Source organism: Trachemys scripta, chromosome 14 (genome assembly GCF_013100865.1).
Source record: "Trachemys scripta elegans isolate TJP31775 chromosome 14, CAS_Tse_1.0, whole genome shotgun sequence".
Lineage (NCBI taxonomy): Eukaryota > Metazoa > Chordata > Testudines > Emydidae > Trachemys > Trachemys scripta.
The window spans coordinates 40,020,323-40,037,379 of NC_048311.1; the positions used below are offsets into that span (position 1 = coordinate 40,020,323).

At 50.1% G+C, this 17,057-nt stretch overlaps 3 protein-coding genes across 3 annotated transcripts in view; 2 read left to right on the forward strand and 1 right to left on the reverse strand.

Moving 5' to 3' along the window:
• Nucleotides 1-17,057, forward strand: part of LOC117887100 (zinc finger protein 208-like) — an 882,934-nt gene that overhangs the window by 822,550 nt on the left and 43,327 nt on the right. The gene's annotated exons all lie outside the window — the stretch shown is intronic.
• LOC117886903 (zinc finger protein 345-like) overlaps nucleotides 1-17,057 on the forward strand; it is a 115,344-nt gene that overhangs the window by 7,526 nt on the left and 90,761 nt on the right. The gene's annotated exons all lie outside the window — the stretch shown is intronic.
• LOC117887000 (zinc finger protein 572-like) lies at nucleotides 6,632-9,708 on the reverse strand. Its single transcript, XM_034789229.1, has 2 exons — nucleotides 8,693-9,708; nucleotides 6,632-7,861 (listed from the first exon to the last, which is right to left on the reverse strand). The coding sequence occupies exon 2, from the start codon at nucleotides 7,605-7,607 to the stop codon at nucleotides 6,828-6,830; it is 780 nt and encodes a 259-aa protein (XP_034645120.1). The 5' UTR covers nucleotides 7,608-7,861; nucleotides 8,693-9,708; the 3' UTR covers nucleotides 6,632-6,827.

Consider the following 17,057-nt stretch of genomic DNA (forward strand, 5'->3'; position numbering starts at 1 on the left):
CTTGGAGCTGCTCCCAGGAGCCTCCTGCTTGCTATGCAGAGCGGGCAAGGAGGGAGGGCATTGATGTCAGGGTGTCCCATGCTCCTGTACCCCATCTCTGCAGAGCGGGGGGGGAGGCAGAACGCGACAAGGCTCAGGAGTGGGACGGAGGGAGCTTGCTGGTGGCTGCTGCTGAGTCTGTTTTGAGTGCCAATCTACCTAAAAGGGCAACATACTTAAAGGGGCAAGGCGTGTCTCACACGCACAAACACACACACACACACACACAAAATGTGTGTGTCTGTCTCTCTGGGCTGGTCTACACTGGGGGGGATCGATCCAAGATACACAACTTCAGCTACGCGAATAGCGTAGCTGAAGTCAAAGTATCTTGAATCGAATTACCTGGGGTCCAGACGGCGCGGGATTGACGGCCGCGGCTCCCCCGTCGACTGCGCTACCGCCGCTTGCTCTGGTGGAGTTCCGGAGTCGACGGTGAGCACGTTCGGGGATCGATATATCACGTCTTAACTAGACGCGATATATCGATCCCGGATAAATCGATTGCTACCCGCCGATACGGCGGGTAGTGAAGACGTACCCTCTCTCTCACACACAGTGTGTCTCTGTCTCTCAGACACACAGTGTCTCATGCACACACACTGTCTCTGCCTCACACGCGCACACACTGTCTCTGTCTCTCTCACACACACACACTCTGTTTTTCACACTCACCTCCCAACACATACTTGTATTATTGTTGTTATTGTTACTTCTTGCTACTTCCTGCAATGCTTGATACTTCCTGTAATTTTATTCTTTCAAAGTGCTGTTTGAGTTTTTTGACTGGTCTATGCATGTCATAATTTTTATTTCTCTCTTACGCTTAAATTTAATTCTTTGAGTAGTGAGTTTTAAAATGCCTAATATCCTGGCTGGAGTAATTATCCCTATGGTAACTTTTTAAAACTATATATATGATCTCTAGGTTATTTGTTTCTACTGGTGGCACACATCCTCACGTTACCTTGGTAATTTGGTGCACATAACAAAATTCATTCCGCACACGAATGGAAAAAATTAGAGGGAACATTGGTCGCAATCCCCACCAGATCTGATGCCTGAGGGCCGGAGATGAAAGTGTCGCAGACCTGGAGGGGGAATTTGACTCCATCCTAAACACAATGTGATTGTTCTGACCCTAAATCCCAGTTTCATCTGTGAGTAAAGCGGCTTCTGGCCTTTTTCTTGCCCAGCTGTTTGTTTTCAGATGGGAGTTTGGGTTTTCTCCTTTCATTAGGATGACGTTAAAACTTTGGTAAGTAACATGACCATATAAGGAGGCTCCGAATGGGACAGATGTAGACAGTTCAGAGGAGAAAATGAGTAAATCTGTTCTCCTGATTTTGAATCACCTGGCACATGCTCTGGGATGTTGATTTATATGAACCTGGAGTGTCTTATAGTCCACCCTGTATTGTGGATTGTTCTCTATTTGCTGAAGGCCGTTTGATCCCATAGTAGGATATTAGTTTTGTTTTACAGGATGTCGTGCAGATTTATTGGAGACTTCATAAGACAAAGGACCATTTGCCAGGACACTCTCATTTTATTTGTACCATTTTCCGACACTTTGCCATGAGATTTTAGTGTTGTTTGAACCATGATTATTATAAATCACCAGCAGCACAACCACTGATGGGGCCAGTCGCAGTCCAAGAGGCAGAGACTGAGACGTGGTCTACACCTAAATTCATGTCAACCCAGCTACGCTGCTTGGGGGGGGGGGGCGGGGGGGGAGGAGTCTAAATCCCAGAGCTGTATAGTTAAACCGACCTAAACCCCTGTGTAGACAGGGTTACGTTGAGGGAAGAATTTTTCCATTGACCTAACTACCGCCTCTCGGGGAGGTACGTTATACTTAAATTCATAACTTTACTAAACACTACAAATCATGGATTGAATAGAGACGCTCACACTGGATTTATGGCTTATGACAGGGATGGCCAAACTTACTGCCCCTCCAAGCCGCATATAATAATGGAATGGGTTACCTAGGGAGGTGGTGGAATCTCCTTCCTTAGAGGTTTTTAAGGTCAGGCTTGACAAAGCCCTGGCTGGGATGATTTAGTTGGGGTTGTCCTGCATTGGACTAGATGCCCTCTTGAGGTCTCTTCCAACCCTGATATTCTATGATTCTAATCTTCAGAAGTTTGAGAGCCAGGCACGCCTGCCAAATCTCGGGGCTTCTCCTCTGCAGCAGGGCAGTGGGAATAGGGGCTTCTGCCCTGTTGGGAGGGGGGTCTCGGGGCTTCAGCACCATGGGAGGCACCTGCTGGGGCTCGGGGCTTCAGCCCCACTCCCGCTGAAGCCCCGAGACTCACCTCCCTGCTGGGCAGAAGTCCCTAGCCCCACCACCCTGCCTCAGGGCAGAAGCCCTGAGCTCCCCCACCACCACCAACTTGGTAGGTGGAGAATGAGGGAGGCGCTGTGGTAAGCTATGTCAGCCCCACTTTAACGGTACAAGAGCTGCATGCGCCTCACAAGCCAGGATTTGGCCAGCCCGGCTTATTACAACAATCTATAACCCACATCCCCTTTCCCCTCACTTCTTGTTTTCCCCTCCTTTCCCTTCTACAACTGGAGAGGTGTTAACTGGCCTCTTCACCTTGAAAGCTCCTTTGAAATCCATGTTAACTTACGCTTCTGTTCCCCCTTGTAGTTAGCTGTGACCCTCTCCGTACGACAACGCAGAGTTCTGTGTAAGCTCGAAAGCTTGTCTCCCCACCAGAAGTCGGTCCAGTAAAAGAGATCCCCTTCCCCACTTTGTCTCTCTCACATCCTGGGACCAACCTAGCGACCACGTCGCTGCATACGCGGATTTGCTCTGTAAAAGGCTTTGAGCTCCACGGGTGAAAAGTGCTAGTTAGGAGCGAGTTGTTACTATTCTTGATTTTATGAGGGTGGCACAAACGTTGTTGCTTCTTTAGGCCGAGTTCATCACTCACCGCAAGGGAAGATCGCCTCCCCACACGGCAGGGTGAGGCTCGCCTGAGGAGGGGCAAAGGGGCTGAGTTGGAGGGGAGGGGATAGGTGGGGCCAGGGGCACAAATGAGAAGAACTGGTTGGAGCAGCGGGGGCAGGGCCTGGCTTGGCATACAGCTCAGGCAACCTAAGCCACGAGTCATGGAGCAGGAGGTGGGGTAGTCCGGCCTAGTGGTCAGAACCGGAGTCAGGAACTGAGCAGGGCTGGACTGGCAGGTGGAGGAACAAGCCCAGCGGAAGACATAAGCATCGAGCAGCCGCGGGCCAAGTCCTCCTACCAGGTTTAAGAGCAGTCCTGGCAATGCTACTCGGCCAGTTCAGCCAAGCAGGGGTTTCAGCTGCCGTTAGCCGGCTGATTCCAGGCCAGCTGCAGGCTCCCCTTCCTGGCACAAGGCAATTGGCCCTCTATTAAGCTGCTGCCTGGGATATGGGTGCACCACCGCAGAGGTCTCCACGCGGCTTGTCAAGTGCTCACTAATGGCTTCATGGGAAGGGGAAGCTGGAAATCATGGAGGGGGAAGTTCTTTGTTGCAGGGGATGGTGGGCTAAATTCCCTCTAAGCTGAGCGGCCTATTAAGCGCTGCGTGGGCGCTCGGGGCTGCGGCGGGAAGAGATGCCCTTCCCCCAGCCGCGCCGCCCCAGCCCAGCCCTGGCCCTGCCACGGAACAGGCGCCCCTCCCCCAGCCCAGCCCAGCCCTGAACGTGCCTCTCCCCCCCGCCCCAGGTGCTGCTGCGGGGAGAAAGAGCTGGGAAGGGAGTCCTCTCTCCCCACCGTAGCCCCAGGGAGCCCCACTGCACCCCTCATCCCCAGCCCCATCCCAGAGCCCACCCCCCAGTCGTAGCCCTCACCCCCTCTCCCCGCACCCTAACCCTCTTCCCCAGCCCTGAGCCTTCTCCCACACTCCGAACCCCTTGGCCAACCTGCCACATGAATTTTATGTGCACCAATATGGAGGTGAGGTGTGCCACATCGCCGCCATGTTGGTGCACCTAACAAAATTCATTGCGCACATGGGTGGGAAAAATTAGAGGGAACCCTGATGGTGGATGTGGAGAAGGAGAGAGAGACACCCGTCTTCTCTCAGGTGTTTGAAGTTACTGTAGCCAGTGTGGATAAAACTGTCAAGGTGCTGGGCCAAAGGCCGTTATCTGGGATTTCTCTCCCTGCCCTGTCAGCAGCTCCATGTTCCAATCATTTTGAGACGCGGCCATCATCCCAATTCCACCTTCAAAATGTGTCCAGGATGGGGAGGGGGGAGGACTGCTTAGGAACCACAGAGCATCCTTGGCCTTCAGCTAGCCACAGCAGTGCCTGAACTGCTGAAAATTGCCCAAACCACCACCAGAATATATTCCTTTTCCACTAAAAAAGAATCTAGGAATTAAACTGACCAATGAACTTTGTTAATCCCGACTGCCCGGGGGTACCTCAGGCCATTCCAGAGCTTGGAGTTATGCAAACTTCCAACCTCTGAAAAGCCTGAAACCCATAGTTAAAGGACACACCAAAATAACGTCAATCATTTGGGCTATGCCCAGAGCGCACACGCACTCCCGCTCGGCCTGTGCAGAGCATGCTAGCACTGAGAGACTAGGGCCTGGTCTGCACTAGGGCGGGGGGATCGACCTAAGATACGCAACTTCCGCTACGAGAATAGCACAGCTGAAGTGGATGTATCTTAGATCGACTTAGATTGACTTACTTCGCGTCCTCGCGGCACGGGATCACCGGCCGCCGCTCCCCCGTCGACTCTGCTCACCCTGGTGGAGTTCCGGAGTCGACGGGGAGCGCGTTCGGGGATCGATGTATCGCGTCTAGACGAGACGCGATACATCGATCCCCGATAGATCGATCACGATCCGGCGGGTAGTGTAGACATACCCTAGGGCACATGACAATGGTAGGACAGACCCTATCGCCTTCTTTTTGCTACGGCAGATCTTGTTTTTTAGGTGAGCTGTCGTGCACAGGAGCTGCCTGCACCAGAGCAAACACTGAGCCTGCTGAATAGAAACAACCTACCCTTGTGAAATTTTACAGCCCCTTCCCCCTCATGCCGAGGAGGATCCAACACTACACTTTAATTTACCCATAGCCCATGGGCCACATTCATTGCCCACCTAACTGCTGACAGTCCTCATGGCAAGAAGCCCACTGGAATCAGTCTGTCTTACCTGTGTGTTAGTATTGCTAAAATAGATGTAAAGTTTATAAGAGTGTGTTTAGATTTTATAAGCTGCTTGTAAGATGCTGCAGGCATTAATCTTGTTATGAGGGGATATAAAGTGTCTGCTCTGTGACTGTGTAAGTCACAAACAGGAAAGAAACATTAGCTTGTATAAAATCCTCACTTCCTATCTCTGGAGCCAGGCAAATTACCGGACATCAACTATTGTAAAGTACTAGTCTCATGAAGGCACATCAGCAGCAGGTGACCCATCGGACACCATAGAACAAAAGACTCTGTTCATCGCTCTTCCTGCCTCGCCCCCGGCATGTGAGGTGAGGATATGCCGGCAAATTTCTACTGTTAGGGGGCTTGCAAAGAAAGAGGAATAAAAAATCCCCTGCAAAGAAGTACTAAGTTTCTCTATGTTGCTGGACTTTGCAAGGGCAAGATTTCTAAGCAAAAGCATGGGATCCCCAGCTATACATCCTGGGATAGCCCTAAAGGACTTGTAAAGGTTACTCATGATAGAAATTCTTCTTACTTTTTGGAACTCAAGACTGTAACTCATTCATGTGTATATGTTTAACTGCTTTAACCTTGTAAATAACTCCCATTTCTTTTCCTTAGTTAATCAGTCTTGCTAGTTTATTACTGGATTGGCTACAAGTGTTGTCTTTGGTGTAAGATCTACAGTGCAATTGACCTGGGGTAAGTGACCAGTCCTATGGGACTGGGAGTAATGTGAATATTGTTGTGATTTTGGGTTTAAGGGACCATCTATCACCAAAGGAAGCTCACCTAGAGGGAAAGAAAGACCAGAGTGTCCAAGGAGGCTGTCTGTGACTCCATGGTTAGGCTACTGGGGCCTGAAGAGTTTACATTTAATATCTGGCTGGTGAAATCTAAGTATAGAACTCAGCTGGGGTTTGGGCCCTGTCTGTGGTAGTCTGCCCCGAGATTGGCCTTCATGCTCGAGCTGCTGAAGGACAGCTTGACACTAAGCCAAATCTCCCATGCTGCAGATTGAACCAATTAGTTCTTGTCCTACCTTCAGGGGCCATGGATAACCATTGATTCCTGTCCTCTCTACAGCAGCCCGTAATGTATTGGAAGACTGTGATCAGGTTCCCCCCTCCGCCTTCTTGTCTCAAGACTAAACCTGCCCACAAGCTGCTTTTCCCATAGATGGAATCCGGGAATTAAGTTCAGAACGATCACACAGTATTGGGGATTCATTTGAACTCCCCTCCAAGTCTGTAACTTTTTCATAAAAAACAATGAGGAGTCCTTCTGTTAGTCTCTAAGGTGCCACTAGGACTCCTCGTTGTTTTTGCTGATACAGACTAACACGGCTACCCCTCTGAAACCCGTCAACATCTTCACCAGCAATCCTCATGAGTCTGACTTAGCATGAAAGAAGTCAAAGATATGTTCAAGGCAATTGGCTTTATTTTTTAAGACATCATGTCAGTCCTAGGGATGGAATCGATAGAATTTCTCTCCTGTGTGGAGTCTCCACTGTCAATTCCACTTCAAGCATTTTCCATGTTAAAGATATTTAACAGGTCTATTCTCTGTATAGGTTTGCTGATGCCTGATACAAGCTGACCCCAGCCGAAGCTTCTCCCACATTCAAGGTTTCTCCGCCATGTGGATTCTCTGATGTCGAATATAGGTTGATCTCCAACTGAAACTTTTCCCACATTCTAGGCATTTATAGGACTGCTCCCCTATGTGGGTTATCTTATGCCGAATAAGAGGTGAACTCTGATTGAAACTTTTCTCACAGTCAAGACATTTATAGGGTCTCTCTCCTGTATGGATTTTGTGATGTTTAATAAGGGCTGTGTTGTCAATAAACCTTTTCCCATAGTCCAGGCCCTTATATGGTCTCTCTCTTGTATGAGTTCTCTGATGTGAAATAAGGTATGAGCTTTGATTAAAATATTCCTCACAGTCCAGGCACTTATAGGGTTTTTCTCCCGTGTGGCTACTCTGATGTGAAAGAAGATCTGAGCTCAGAACAAAGCTTTGCCCACAGTCCAGACATTTATAGGATTTCTCACCAGTGCGGGTTCTCTCGTGCCTAATAAGATCTGAGCTCTGAATGAAACCTTTCCCACAGTACATGCATTTATAAGGTTGCTCGCCCGTGTGGGTTCTCTCATGCCTAATAAGATGCGAACCCTGATTGAAACCTTTCCCACAGTCAAGGCATTTATAGGGTTTCTCTCCCGTGTGGATCCTCTGATGGAAAATAAGGTTTGCGGTCTGATTGAAACCTTTCCCACAGACAAGGCACTTGTAGGGTTTCTCCCCCGTGTGGATCCTCTGATGTGAAATAAGGTGTGATCTCTGAATGAAGCTTTTCCCACACTCGGTGCATGTGTATTTTCTCTCTTTTATAGGCATTCTCTGCTGGGCTGTGCTTTCCTTGAGGTCCTTGCAATCTTCACCATCATTTATGGGTTCACACGTTTTCTTCCCTGGGTCATACCTCAGCGGCCTCTCTAACCTGGGCTGATTTCCGTGGGTTGTTCCTCATTTGTGATTCTCATAAAAAATCTCCTCGGATCTTCCCAATACCGTTCCCTGCAGACCCACGTCCTCACCACCTTCTCACTGTGGATTCTCCTCCTCGTTCTCACTCACCATCCCAGCACCCCCTGGAACACAGAGAGAGAATCCGGACAGGAGTCATCCCCCATGCCGGGGAGAAAGGAACGAAAGGGGAACAGCAAGGAAGGGAAACACAACACAGTAACTGCTGGGGAGACTGAGAAAGGGAACATTTACTAACCCCTCTGTCATTTTTCTTTCTGTGAAGTGGGTCCCTGGTGCTCCATGATCCATTAGAACTGGGATCGTCCTCCTCATCCTCCAAGCATGGAGGCACCTCTTTCTTTTAAACCCTCTCTCTCACTCTAATTTCACAGTGTGCTGCACCAGGTACAACAGCAGCACCACAGGGTGAAGCCAGAAACAGAGGTTTTAAAAATAATGAAGGAATACAGACAGGACAACATGATGCTTGATACGTCCTTGTGTTTCCGATTCCCCTATCCTGTGGCTGGGGGAATGGAGATCAAAGTCTGGCTTAAATAGGCTTAAATAGGCTGAAATCGCAGGGTCTGTCTGCACAGCTGCTGGGAGGTGTGATCCCTAGCTTGGTAGATGGACAAGCACTAGTGTCTGACAATAGCAATGTGGCCATGACAGCACGGGCTGTGGCTCGGATTAGCCACCTGAGTACAACCCTGCCCTCCTCCTGGGCATGTACTCAGGTGTCTAGCCCAAGCCACTATCTACGCCGCTATTTTTAGGCGCTAGCTCTAGCAGAACTAGTGCATGTAAATCTACCTGAGCCGGGAATCCCACCTCCCCGATGCTGTGTGGATGTAACGTAAGGGACCAGGGAAGAACCTGAGCAGAAGTTGAACTGGCCACATCACGGTCCCCCCCAGCTTCCAATAACCAAGGGGACGGGAAGCCCTTACCTGGCGAGGTCACCATCTCATATTTCTCCTGCATGACGTCCCTGTAGAGGGCTCTCTGACTAGGGTCCAGCAGAGCTCCCTGCCCCTGGGTGAAATACACAGCCACCTCCTTGAAGGTCACTGGCACCTGAAACAACAAGAGACCCCAACTCAGCACCTGCTGTCCCAGCTGCAATCCCACTATTCATGGGGGAGGAGGGCCAATAAAATGGAAGCTGGGGAGGGGGGACGACAGAGTAGCAGAGTCCCACCCCCATCCTGCTTAGAGCAGCCAGGAGGATTCAGAAGGGGAGAGAGAGCTCTTTGTCCCTCACAGCCGGTGGAGGAGGGCAGGGTCATCTCATTTATCACATACCTACTAGCCAGAGGAGCTGCAGCCCTGGAGCACCCATGGAGTCAGCGCCTATGCATGGTGGAACAGCTTCAACGGGAGAGACTGAGGCCTGGTCTACACAACAGAGTTAGGTCAACATGAGGAGCTGACATTGACCTAACTCTGTAAGCTTCTACACCAAAATGTTGCTCTCACTGATGTAGGTTGCCCACTAGACTGAGTTAATAACTCCACCTCCGCGAGAGGCGCATCTCTCAGGTCAATGTATTTAGGTTGATGCAGTGTTCATGCCGACACTGCTTTGCTTTCATCACCTGCTGCTGCCTTTGTCAGCCTGAGGCCTGCCACACGGGGCTAACAGCTAGAGTGTGTGGGGCCGACAGCTGGAGCCCCACTGCCCCGGGAGTGCTCCAGCACCACTGACAGAAGGAGTGTAATGTGGATGTGAAAAGCCGGTTTAATTGCTGTGGTGGCTGTAGGTCGACCTAACTTAAGTCGATTTAATTTTGTAGTGTAGACATGCCCTCGGAGAGACGTACCCTGGAAAACCCCATAGTCTTATGCATCAAATTCCAGGAGAGGGTTCATAGCTGAGAATGACCAAGCAGAGATAGCCGCCTAAGTCCCTTTGAGGGGTGGGGCATATGACTCACTCCTCTCTTCAGCATTTTAGGACAAGAAGCAATGGGCTTAAATTGCAGAAATGGAGGTTTAGGTCAGACATTAGGAAAAACTTCCTAACTGTCAGGGTGGTTAAGCACTGGAATAAATTGCATAGGGAGGTTGAGGGATCTCCATCATTGGAGATTTTTAAGAGCAGGTTAGGCAAACACCTGTCTAGATAATATTTAGTCCTGCTTTGAGTGCAGGAACTAGATGACCTCTCAAGGTCCCTTCCAGTCCTACGATTCTATGATCTTCTATTGGCTATCTCAGGCAGTTCCCAGTCAGCATGCTGTTTTGTGGATCCCATTTTTAGGTGCTTAGCTCTGCCCAGATATAATATAGGGAGCCTGGGAGCCAAACTCAGGTTGTGGTTCCCGCTGGGATTCAAGGCAACTAAACCTTAGGTGCTGCTATGCTGATCATTGTAATACCTAAGTCCCTTTGTATATGTAGCACTGGGTGATTTGCCCATCAGTGTCTGGGAAACACTAGTCCCCTAGATGAGGGAGGCTTCTTAATTATGGAGGAAACAATTTGCCTCTCAGATATCAAGGGGGAAAGTTGATCACTGGGGAGTTTAATCCCTCCCCCCCAATCTCCATTTGGTGTCACGAATTTTTAAGGCCAGAAGGGGAAGAGACCACTGAATTTAGAAAGTCTAAACTGACCTCCTGAACAATACAAGCCAGAGCAATTCATTCAGTTACTCCTACATCGAGCCCAGTAGTTACTTGTGTTGGACTCAAACACCTCCACCAGAAACCCACCCAGTGCTGAACTCAATAGATGGAAAATCTACCAGTAGATTTTCCCAATGGTTAATCAGCCTAATTTTCCATTTGAATTTCATCTGGCTTTCAGCCATTCTTCTTCCTTCTGCCTTTCTCTGCTAGATTCAAGAAGCTTTCAGAACCTGATATTTTCTTTTTGTAATCAAATCAATGTCTCAGGGCACTATTTCTCCTCCAAAACTAAGGAAATCTTATATATCCTTAAATCACACTCTAAGAAGTTGTCAAGCAGCATTTTTCTTACTTTGCCTAGCTGTACGTTTTGATTATTATCCATGGAAATACAGTAAAAGCTGTGTTATACGGTACTTTATCAACCGGAAAGCTCTATTAACCGGCACTTCTGATCTCTCCCAATACAAATCTTCAGTCTAGTAACCGGGACTAGTATACTGCCCAGGAGTTGCACATTCTGCACTCTACTTTTATGCCAAAGAGGCAGAAGACAGGTCAGCCAGCGGATCTCAGGGATTTATTCAAAAAAGCAGCTTCCAGGGTGTGTCATAGGGTCAGTACAGATTCAGCCCAATCTCCTACCCCTTCTACATCTACAACGATAATTGATGTTGATAATGCTGACCCTGAGGCACTGCAAGGTCCTGAAGTGCCTTCTGAATCATCAAACAAAGATTAAATTATGTTCAGTATCGCTTTAGCGTTCAGTGTATTTTCAGTGATCTGGGTGTATGCGATGCGCTGCCCAGAGTGATATGTAGTGTCCTAAGATAACCTGCTGTATAGAAAACTTGCCCTGTATACACCTAACTGCTTCAAGAAACCAACCACTCTGCAGTGCAGTACTGTGACTGGACTGGTGAGTACCTGTCTACTACTTTTTACTTTATTCATTTTATCGTATTCTAATCCTTTGAAAATTAGTATTCCATGGGCAAGTATGACTCTAGTTAACCAAAATATTTGATTCACTGGCACCCTCCATTCTCCCAACCAGATAACTAAGTTTTTGCTGTACTTTCTCATCTGTTTGTGTGTTTTGGGGGAAACTGGTCTTTACCCCCCAAAATCTCATCCTTCCAAGCCTATTTATATAAAAGAAAAAAATATTGAACAGATTGATATCAATATAACCCACACGAACTACACTAACAGCAGTTTTATTCAGGCTGCCTGGCACACGTGTTATAGGATACGGTCTGTGAGAGGCTCACAGTTCAGTAGACCAGGATCCTGCCCCCGTTCAGAGCAGGTGTCTCTGATGGAGCAAACAGGGCCCAGCAGCAGTTCAGTGCTGGGGAGATTCACCCATCGCTGGGGCACGAAGGGTCCTGTCTCAGGGGAGGGAGGGGCTCGGAGTTTTGTAGCGGGGTTACATTTGCAGGTGAACAATAACCTCCCCCTCCCCCGCTACTCTCCCCCCCATTTCAGTCTCATTTCTCTCCCCTCCCTGACAACCCAGCCCCAGGGACACAACAGGGAATCCCCCTGGGGCCCGTCCACGCCCCCCCCCCCCAAGCCGCTCTCCCCCCCCCCTGACCCCCCAGCTGGCCCCGGGAGCAGATCCTGCGCAGAGCCCGGGCGGCGACTCGCTGCTGGGGCCGCAGCTCCGGTCCCTCCGCCAGGCGCTTCCCAGCCTGGGAGCAGCTGCCCGGGGCGGCGAGATCTGGGGCTGCTTGTGCAGAGTCACTTTCCGGCCCTTCCCCCGGGTCTCCCCATCACCTGCGGGCTCCAGCTCGGGGGCCGGGGCGGGCAGAGCCCAGGGCGGGACGGGGGTTAGTGCCGGTCTCGCCCCGCACAGACCCCGCTGGGAAGCAGCAGCGGGTCAGCCCGGGCTTCCGGCTCACAATGGAGGAGGCGGCAGCGTCTGACCCGGGAAGGTAAACAGAGCCAGTTAAGAGTTATGGACATATACTGAAATCATAATTAAAATGTCTTCAGACTGGGCATGCAGGGGAAGTTGATAAACAGGTCTATCCTAAACAAAGGAATGTGTGTTTACCTCAATTTACATATAAGCAGTAAAGAGACCCATCAAGCTATGAAGGGGTGGAGGCAAACCTGGGGAGAAGACAGCATGGAGTTTACAACCAGCAGGAGAAGCTTAGTTAGGTCTTTCCTGAAATCTAATGACACACTGTGATGTGTTTTTGTGTCTTTAGAGGAACAAACGAACCATATTATTTCTCTGAGCTGGACATTGGAGAGCACCAGATTTGGGGACAATACGGGACTGGGAGTTCTGCCCTCTTGTATCTGTCTAGTGATGGATGCCGAAGATATCTCCCAACGTTCAATGAACTTGTTTCAAGGGGCAGGAGGACCTCAGGCTGTTCTTTCCTTCCTGTGGGCTTCCCATCCTCCCCTGTGATTTCTATGTAAATAGAGCTTCCATTGTTCGATTCCACCATGTTTAATTTACATAGGAGACAAGTAGATAGCTGTGACATTCCCTCCTCTCTGGGCAGACACTACAGCCTAATATCAATTAGTATCCATGATTCCTTTTATAATGATAATTCACAATAATATTAATCAGTGCGTCACCAGCTTTCAGAAAAGACCTCACCCTAGACCCTCTTATAACACAGTAATATTGTATATAATCAGTTGATTCAATTGTTTATCACATCAGGTTCTGCCCCTCCGTCTTTATAGCCTTGTAAACCTTTGAAATGTATTCTTCTGAAGAGTAAAACCCAGACCAAGCTTCCATCTCCTGCTGGGTGAAGAGGCCATGCTGTCTTCTCCCCCACTTGTTTGTGTGAGGTTTGCCTCCACCCCCTTCATAGCTTGACGGGTCTCTTTATTGCTTATATGTAAATTGAGGTGAACACACTTTCCTTTGTTTAGGATAGACCTGTTTATCAACTCCTCCTCACATACCTGGTTTGAAGACATTTTAATTCTGATTCCAGCATATGTCCATAACTCGTAATACCCACCACATACATACATGATGCATGATTATTAATGATCAGTGAGTTATTTGTTTTCAAATGCTATCTCACACGGCCTATTCTGTACAATGATTATTACAATAGTGTGTAGGGTGTGAATACAAGGGCGCTTAGTGTCAGAGATGCATTAGCAGGAGTGTTATAAGCAAGACACAAGAAGTAATTCTTCCACTCTACTCAGCACTGATAAGGCCTCAAGTGGAGTACTGTGTCCAGTTCTGGGCACCACACTTCCGGAAAGATGTGGACAAATTGGAGAAAGTCCAGAGAAGAGACAACAAAAATTATTAGAGGGCTAGAAAACCAAGACCTGCGAGGGAGACTGAAAAAATTGGGTTTGTTTAGAGAAGAGATGAGAAGAGAAGAGAGGGGACATGATAGCAGTCCTGATTGCAAAGTAACAGAAGAGTAAAGTGGGCACTTCAGTGTTTGCAAGATAGGGAATTATTCTTAAAAATAAGGATTTTTAGTAAGTTTTCAATTACAAAGGGAGGGGGGAATCATGTGTTGCTGGAAGTCCAAAGTGGTATTGAATGCTATAGGAATGTACACCATTTTAGGTGTATGGATTTTTGAATACTTGTGGTTATCAATCTATCTCAGGGTTGCGTGCCTATATTTAGTAAAAAAAAATTACAGTAGAAATTTGCCTTTGATTAGGATTTTATATAGGGTTACCATACGTCCTCTTTTTCCCGGACATGTCCGGCTTTTCAGCAATCAAACCCCCGTCCGGGGGGAATTGCTGAAAAGCCACACATGTCCGGGAAAATGGCTGGCACTTCCTCTCCCCCTGTGGCTCTGCTCCACTCCTCCTCTCTCAGATTTACAGAGCCAAGCTGCCCGAGCAAGCGCTACTGGCTTCGGGCAGCCTCCGGACCCCGAGCCCCCAGCCAGGCACTTCTCCTACCCGGCTCCAGCTGAGCTGCTCCCACGGTGCAAGGTCCCGAGGCAGGGGGGGAGGCTGCCTGAAGCCGGTAACGCTGGCTCCTGCAGCTCTGCTCTGTAAGTCTGAGGGGGCGGAGCCGAGCAGCTCAGTTGGAGCCGGGGAAGGGACGTGTCCAGCCAGCTCTGGGTCCTGAGGTAGGGGAGGGCTGCCTGAAGCCAGCAGCTCGGCTCTTACAGTCTGAGCTGGCAGGAGCAGCTCAGGTGGAGCCCAGGTAGGAGAAGTGCCTGAAGCCGGTAGCACTAGGGCAGCTTGGCTCTTAAACAGAGCCGAAGAGTCAGGGAGCAGCAGCAGTCGCCAGAGCCTGCTCTAAGGTAAGCCAGGGATGCCAGCAAAGCTGGGAGTACCATGCGCCGCTGATTGCACAGGTGGGGGGCAGCGCTGGGGGAGCTGCTCCGGGGAGTCGCCAAAAAGCACTGACTGTGGTGGGGGAGGAGGGGAGGGCAGTGTGAAAAAGGCAGGAGTGTGCAGAGGGATCAGAGCTCTGGCTGCGATGGGCATCGGGCTGCCTTGCCTGCAAGTGGATCAGAGCTCCTGGGGCTGGGGTGTGCTGTATGGCACTCAGCTCCCCATTTGTGATGAGACACAGCAGTGTGGTGGATCACTGCGAAATACCTGCCCAATCAGAGCTGCGGGGGCAGGGCTTGCAGGCTGGCTCCGACAGCTCCCATTGGAGCTTTTCCCAGCTTGTGGCGGGCCCAGCACGTGGAGACCCTGGCTGCCCCTGATCCTAGGAGCAAACACAATGCCAAAACGAAAATACAAAGTTCACTACATATAAAGAATTACGTTTTAGAATTAAAGAATTAAATAGCTCAAAATGTCCGGGATTTTACCGGGCAGGGAGGAGAACTGGGTGCTCCAAGGCATCTGGGGAGCTGGGAAACAGAACAGTGTGAGCTGCGTGTCCTGACCGCTCCCAAAAACTGAGCGCCGGGGCAGATCCTCCACTGAGCAGCTTCATTAAAGTCATGGGAGTCTATACTAGTGGAGTGCCTGACTTTAGAATTGGTGCAGCTGTTTCGTGTGGCTGGGAGGGAGGAGGGGGAATGTGGGGTGCTCAGGGGAGGGGGCGGAGACTTTGGGGAAGGGGTTGGAATGGGGACAGGGAAGGGGCGGAGTTGGGTGGGGCCGGGGGTGGGGAAAGGGGTGGGACCGGGGGAGGGGAAGGGGCGGAGTTGGGGCGGGGCCGGGGCCCCATGGAGTGTCCTCTTTTTTCAATGTTCAAATATGGTAACCCTATTTTATACAAGATACTATAGTGTCCTTTGTCCAGATTTTTAAAAGTATTTAAGCAACTGGTGGGATTTTAAGAAGCGTCCAGGTGCTTTCGTCCTTTAAAAATCTGGCCTGTGGTGAATATTTGGGAACCAAGTTCTACACGCAAGCGATGACATGGAAAAGCACTTGGGTGCTGGTGCGGACAGAGAGGCTAAATAACAGGTGACAAAGGGAATCCTTATTGGCGCACTGGAGGAAACTGAAGAAGTTTTGACAACAAATCTGGAAATCTGTCAGCCTGAATGTCACACGATCCCAAAGAATAAACCCGTGTATTAAAAAAATGAAGAAAAGAACAAAAGTATAGAATTAAAACTAATGTTGCGATGCAAACAGGGAGTGCTATGCTAGAAACATGGTGAGATGTGATTGCTGAAGCTACTAGCAAGGCCAGCTCCAGGCACCAGCGCCCCAAGCAGGTGCTTGGGGTGGCATGTCTGGCTGTTCGGTGGCAATTCGGCGGCGGGTCCCTCAGTCCCTCTTGGAGGGAAAGACTCGCCACCGAATTGCCGCCGAACAATAAAGCGGTGGCGGTAGAGCTGCCACCGAATTGCTGCCGATCACCGCTTTTTTTTTCCCTCCCGCTGCTTGGGGTGGCAAAAATGCTGGAGCCGGCCTTGGCTACTAGCAACTATGAATACCTTCAATGATTATTTGCTATTAAAAATATCAATTAAGTAGCACAGTGACATCCATCGGCATGGTGTTAATGAAGGGGAATGATGAGATACTAAGAGGAATAAAAAAATAACATTTAAAAAAGTAAAGAATTGAAAGGAGTGAAACTATGGTGGATGACAGGAAGAGATCAGGGATTATTTTCAACATTCAAAATGTATATTGGAATTATATTTTTTGACTGTGGGGGGGGGGTGAATGTAAAATATTTATCTGACTCAAGTCTCCTTTAGCAGCTCAATACATCCGATCGCAGGGGTGGGCAAACTACGGGCCGCGGGCCGGATCCGGCCCGGCCCGCGGCACGGCCGGCACTAGGACCCTGCGGCCCTGGCCAGGAGGGCAGAGGGTTCTGTGGGTTGCCTCCAGGCACCGCCCCCCGCAGCTCCCATTGGCCGGAAATGGGGAACCGCGGCCAATGGGAACTTCGGGGGAGGTACCTGGAGGCGGGGCAAGGGCAGCACACGCGGAGCCCTCCGCCCCCACTCCCCCAGGGGCCTTAGGGCTTCCTGGAGTGGGGGCGGGGCGGGGCAGGGCAGGCTGCTTGCCTTGGCACCCGTGCGAGCCGCTGCCACCCCGCAGCCGCTTGAGGTAAGCGGCGCCGGGCCGGAGGCCAGAGCCTGAACCCCTCCTGCACCCTGCCCCAAGCCCCCTCGTACACCCTGCACCCCGCATCCTTCCTGTCCCCAACCGCCTGCCCTGAGCTCCCTCCTACACCCTGCCCCCCAACTCCCTGCCCTAAGCCCCCTGCCTG

Bases quoted from the DNA above. Each gene is read 5' to 3' on its own strand.
- LOC117887000 (XM_034789229.1), bottom strand. From the start codon at position 7,607: ATGCCTATAAAAGAGAGAAAATACACATGCACCGAGTGTGGGAAAAGC.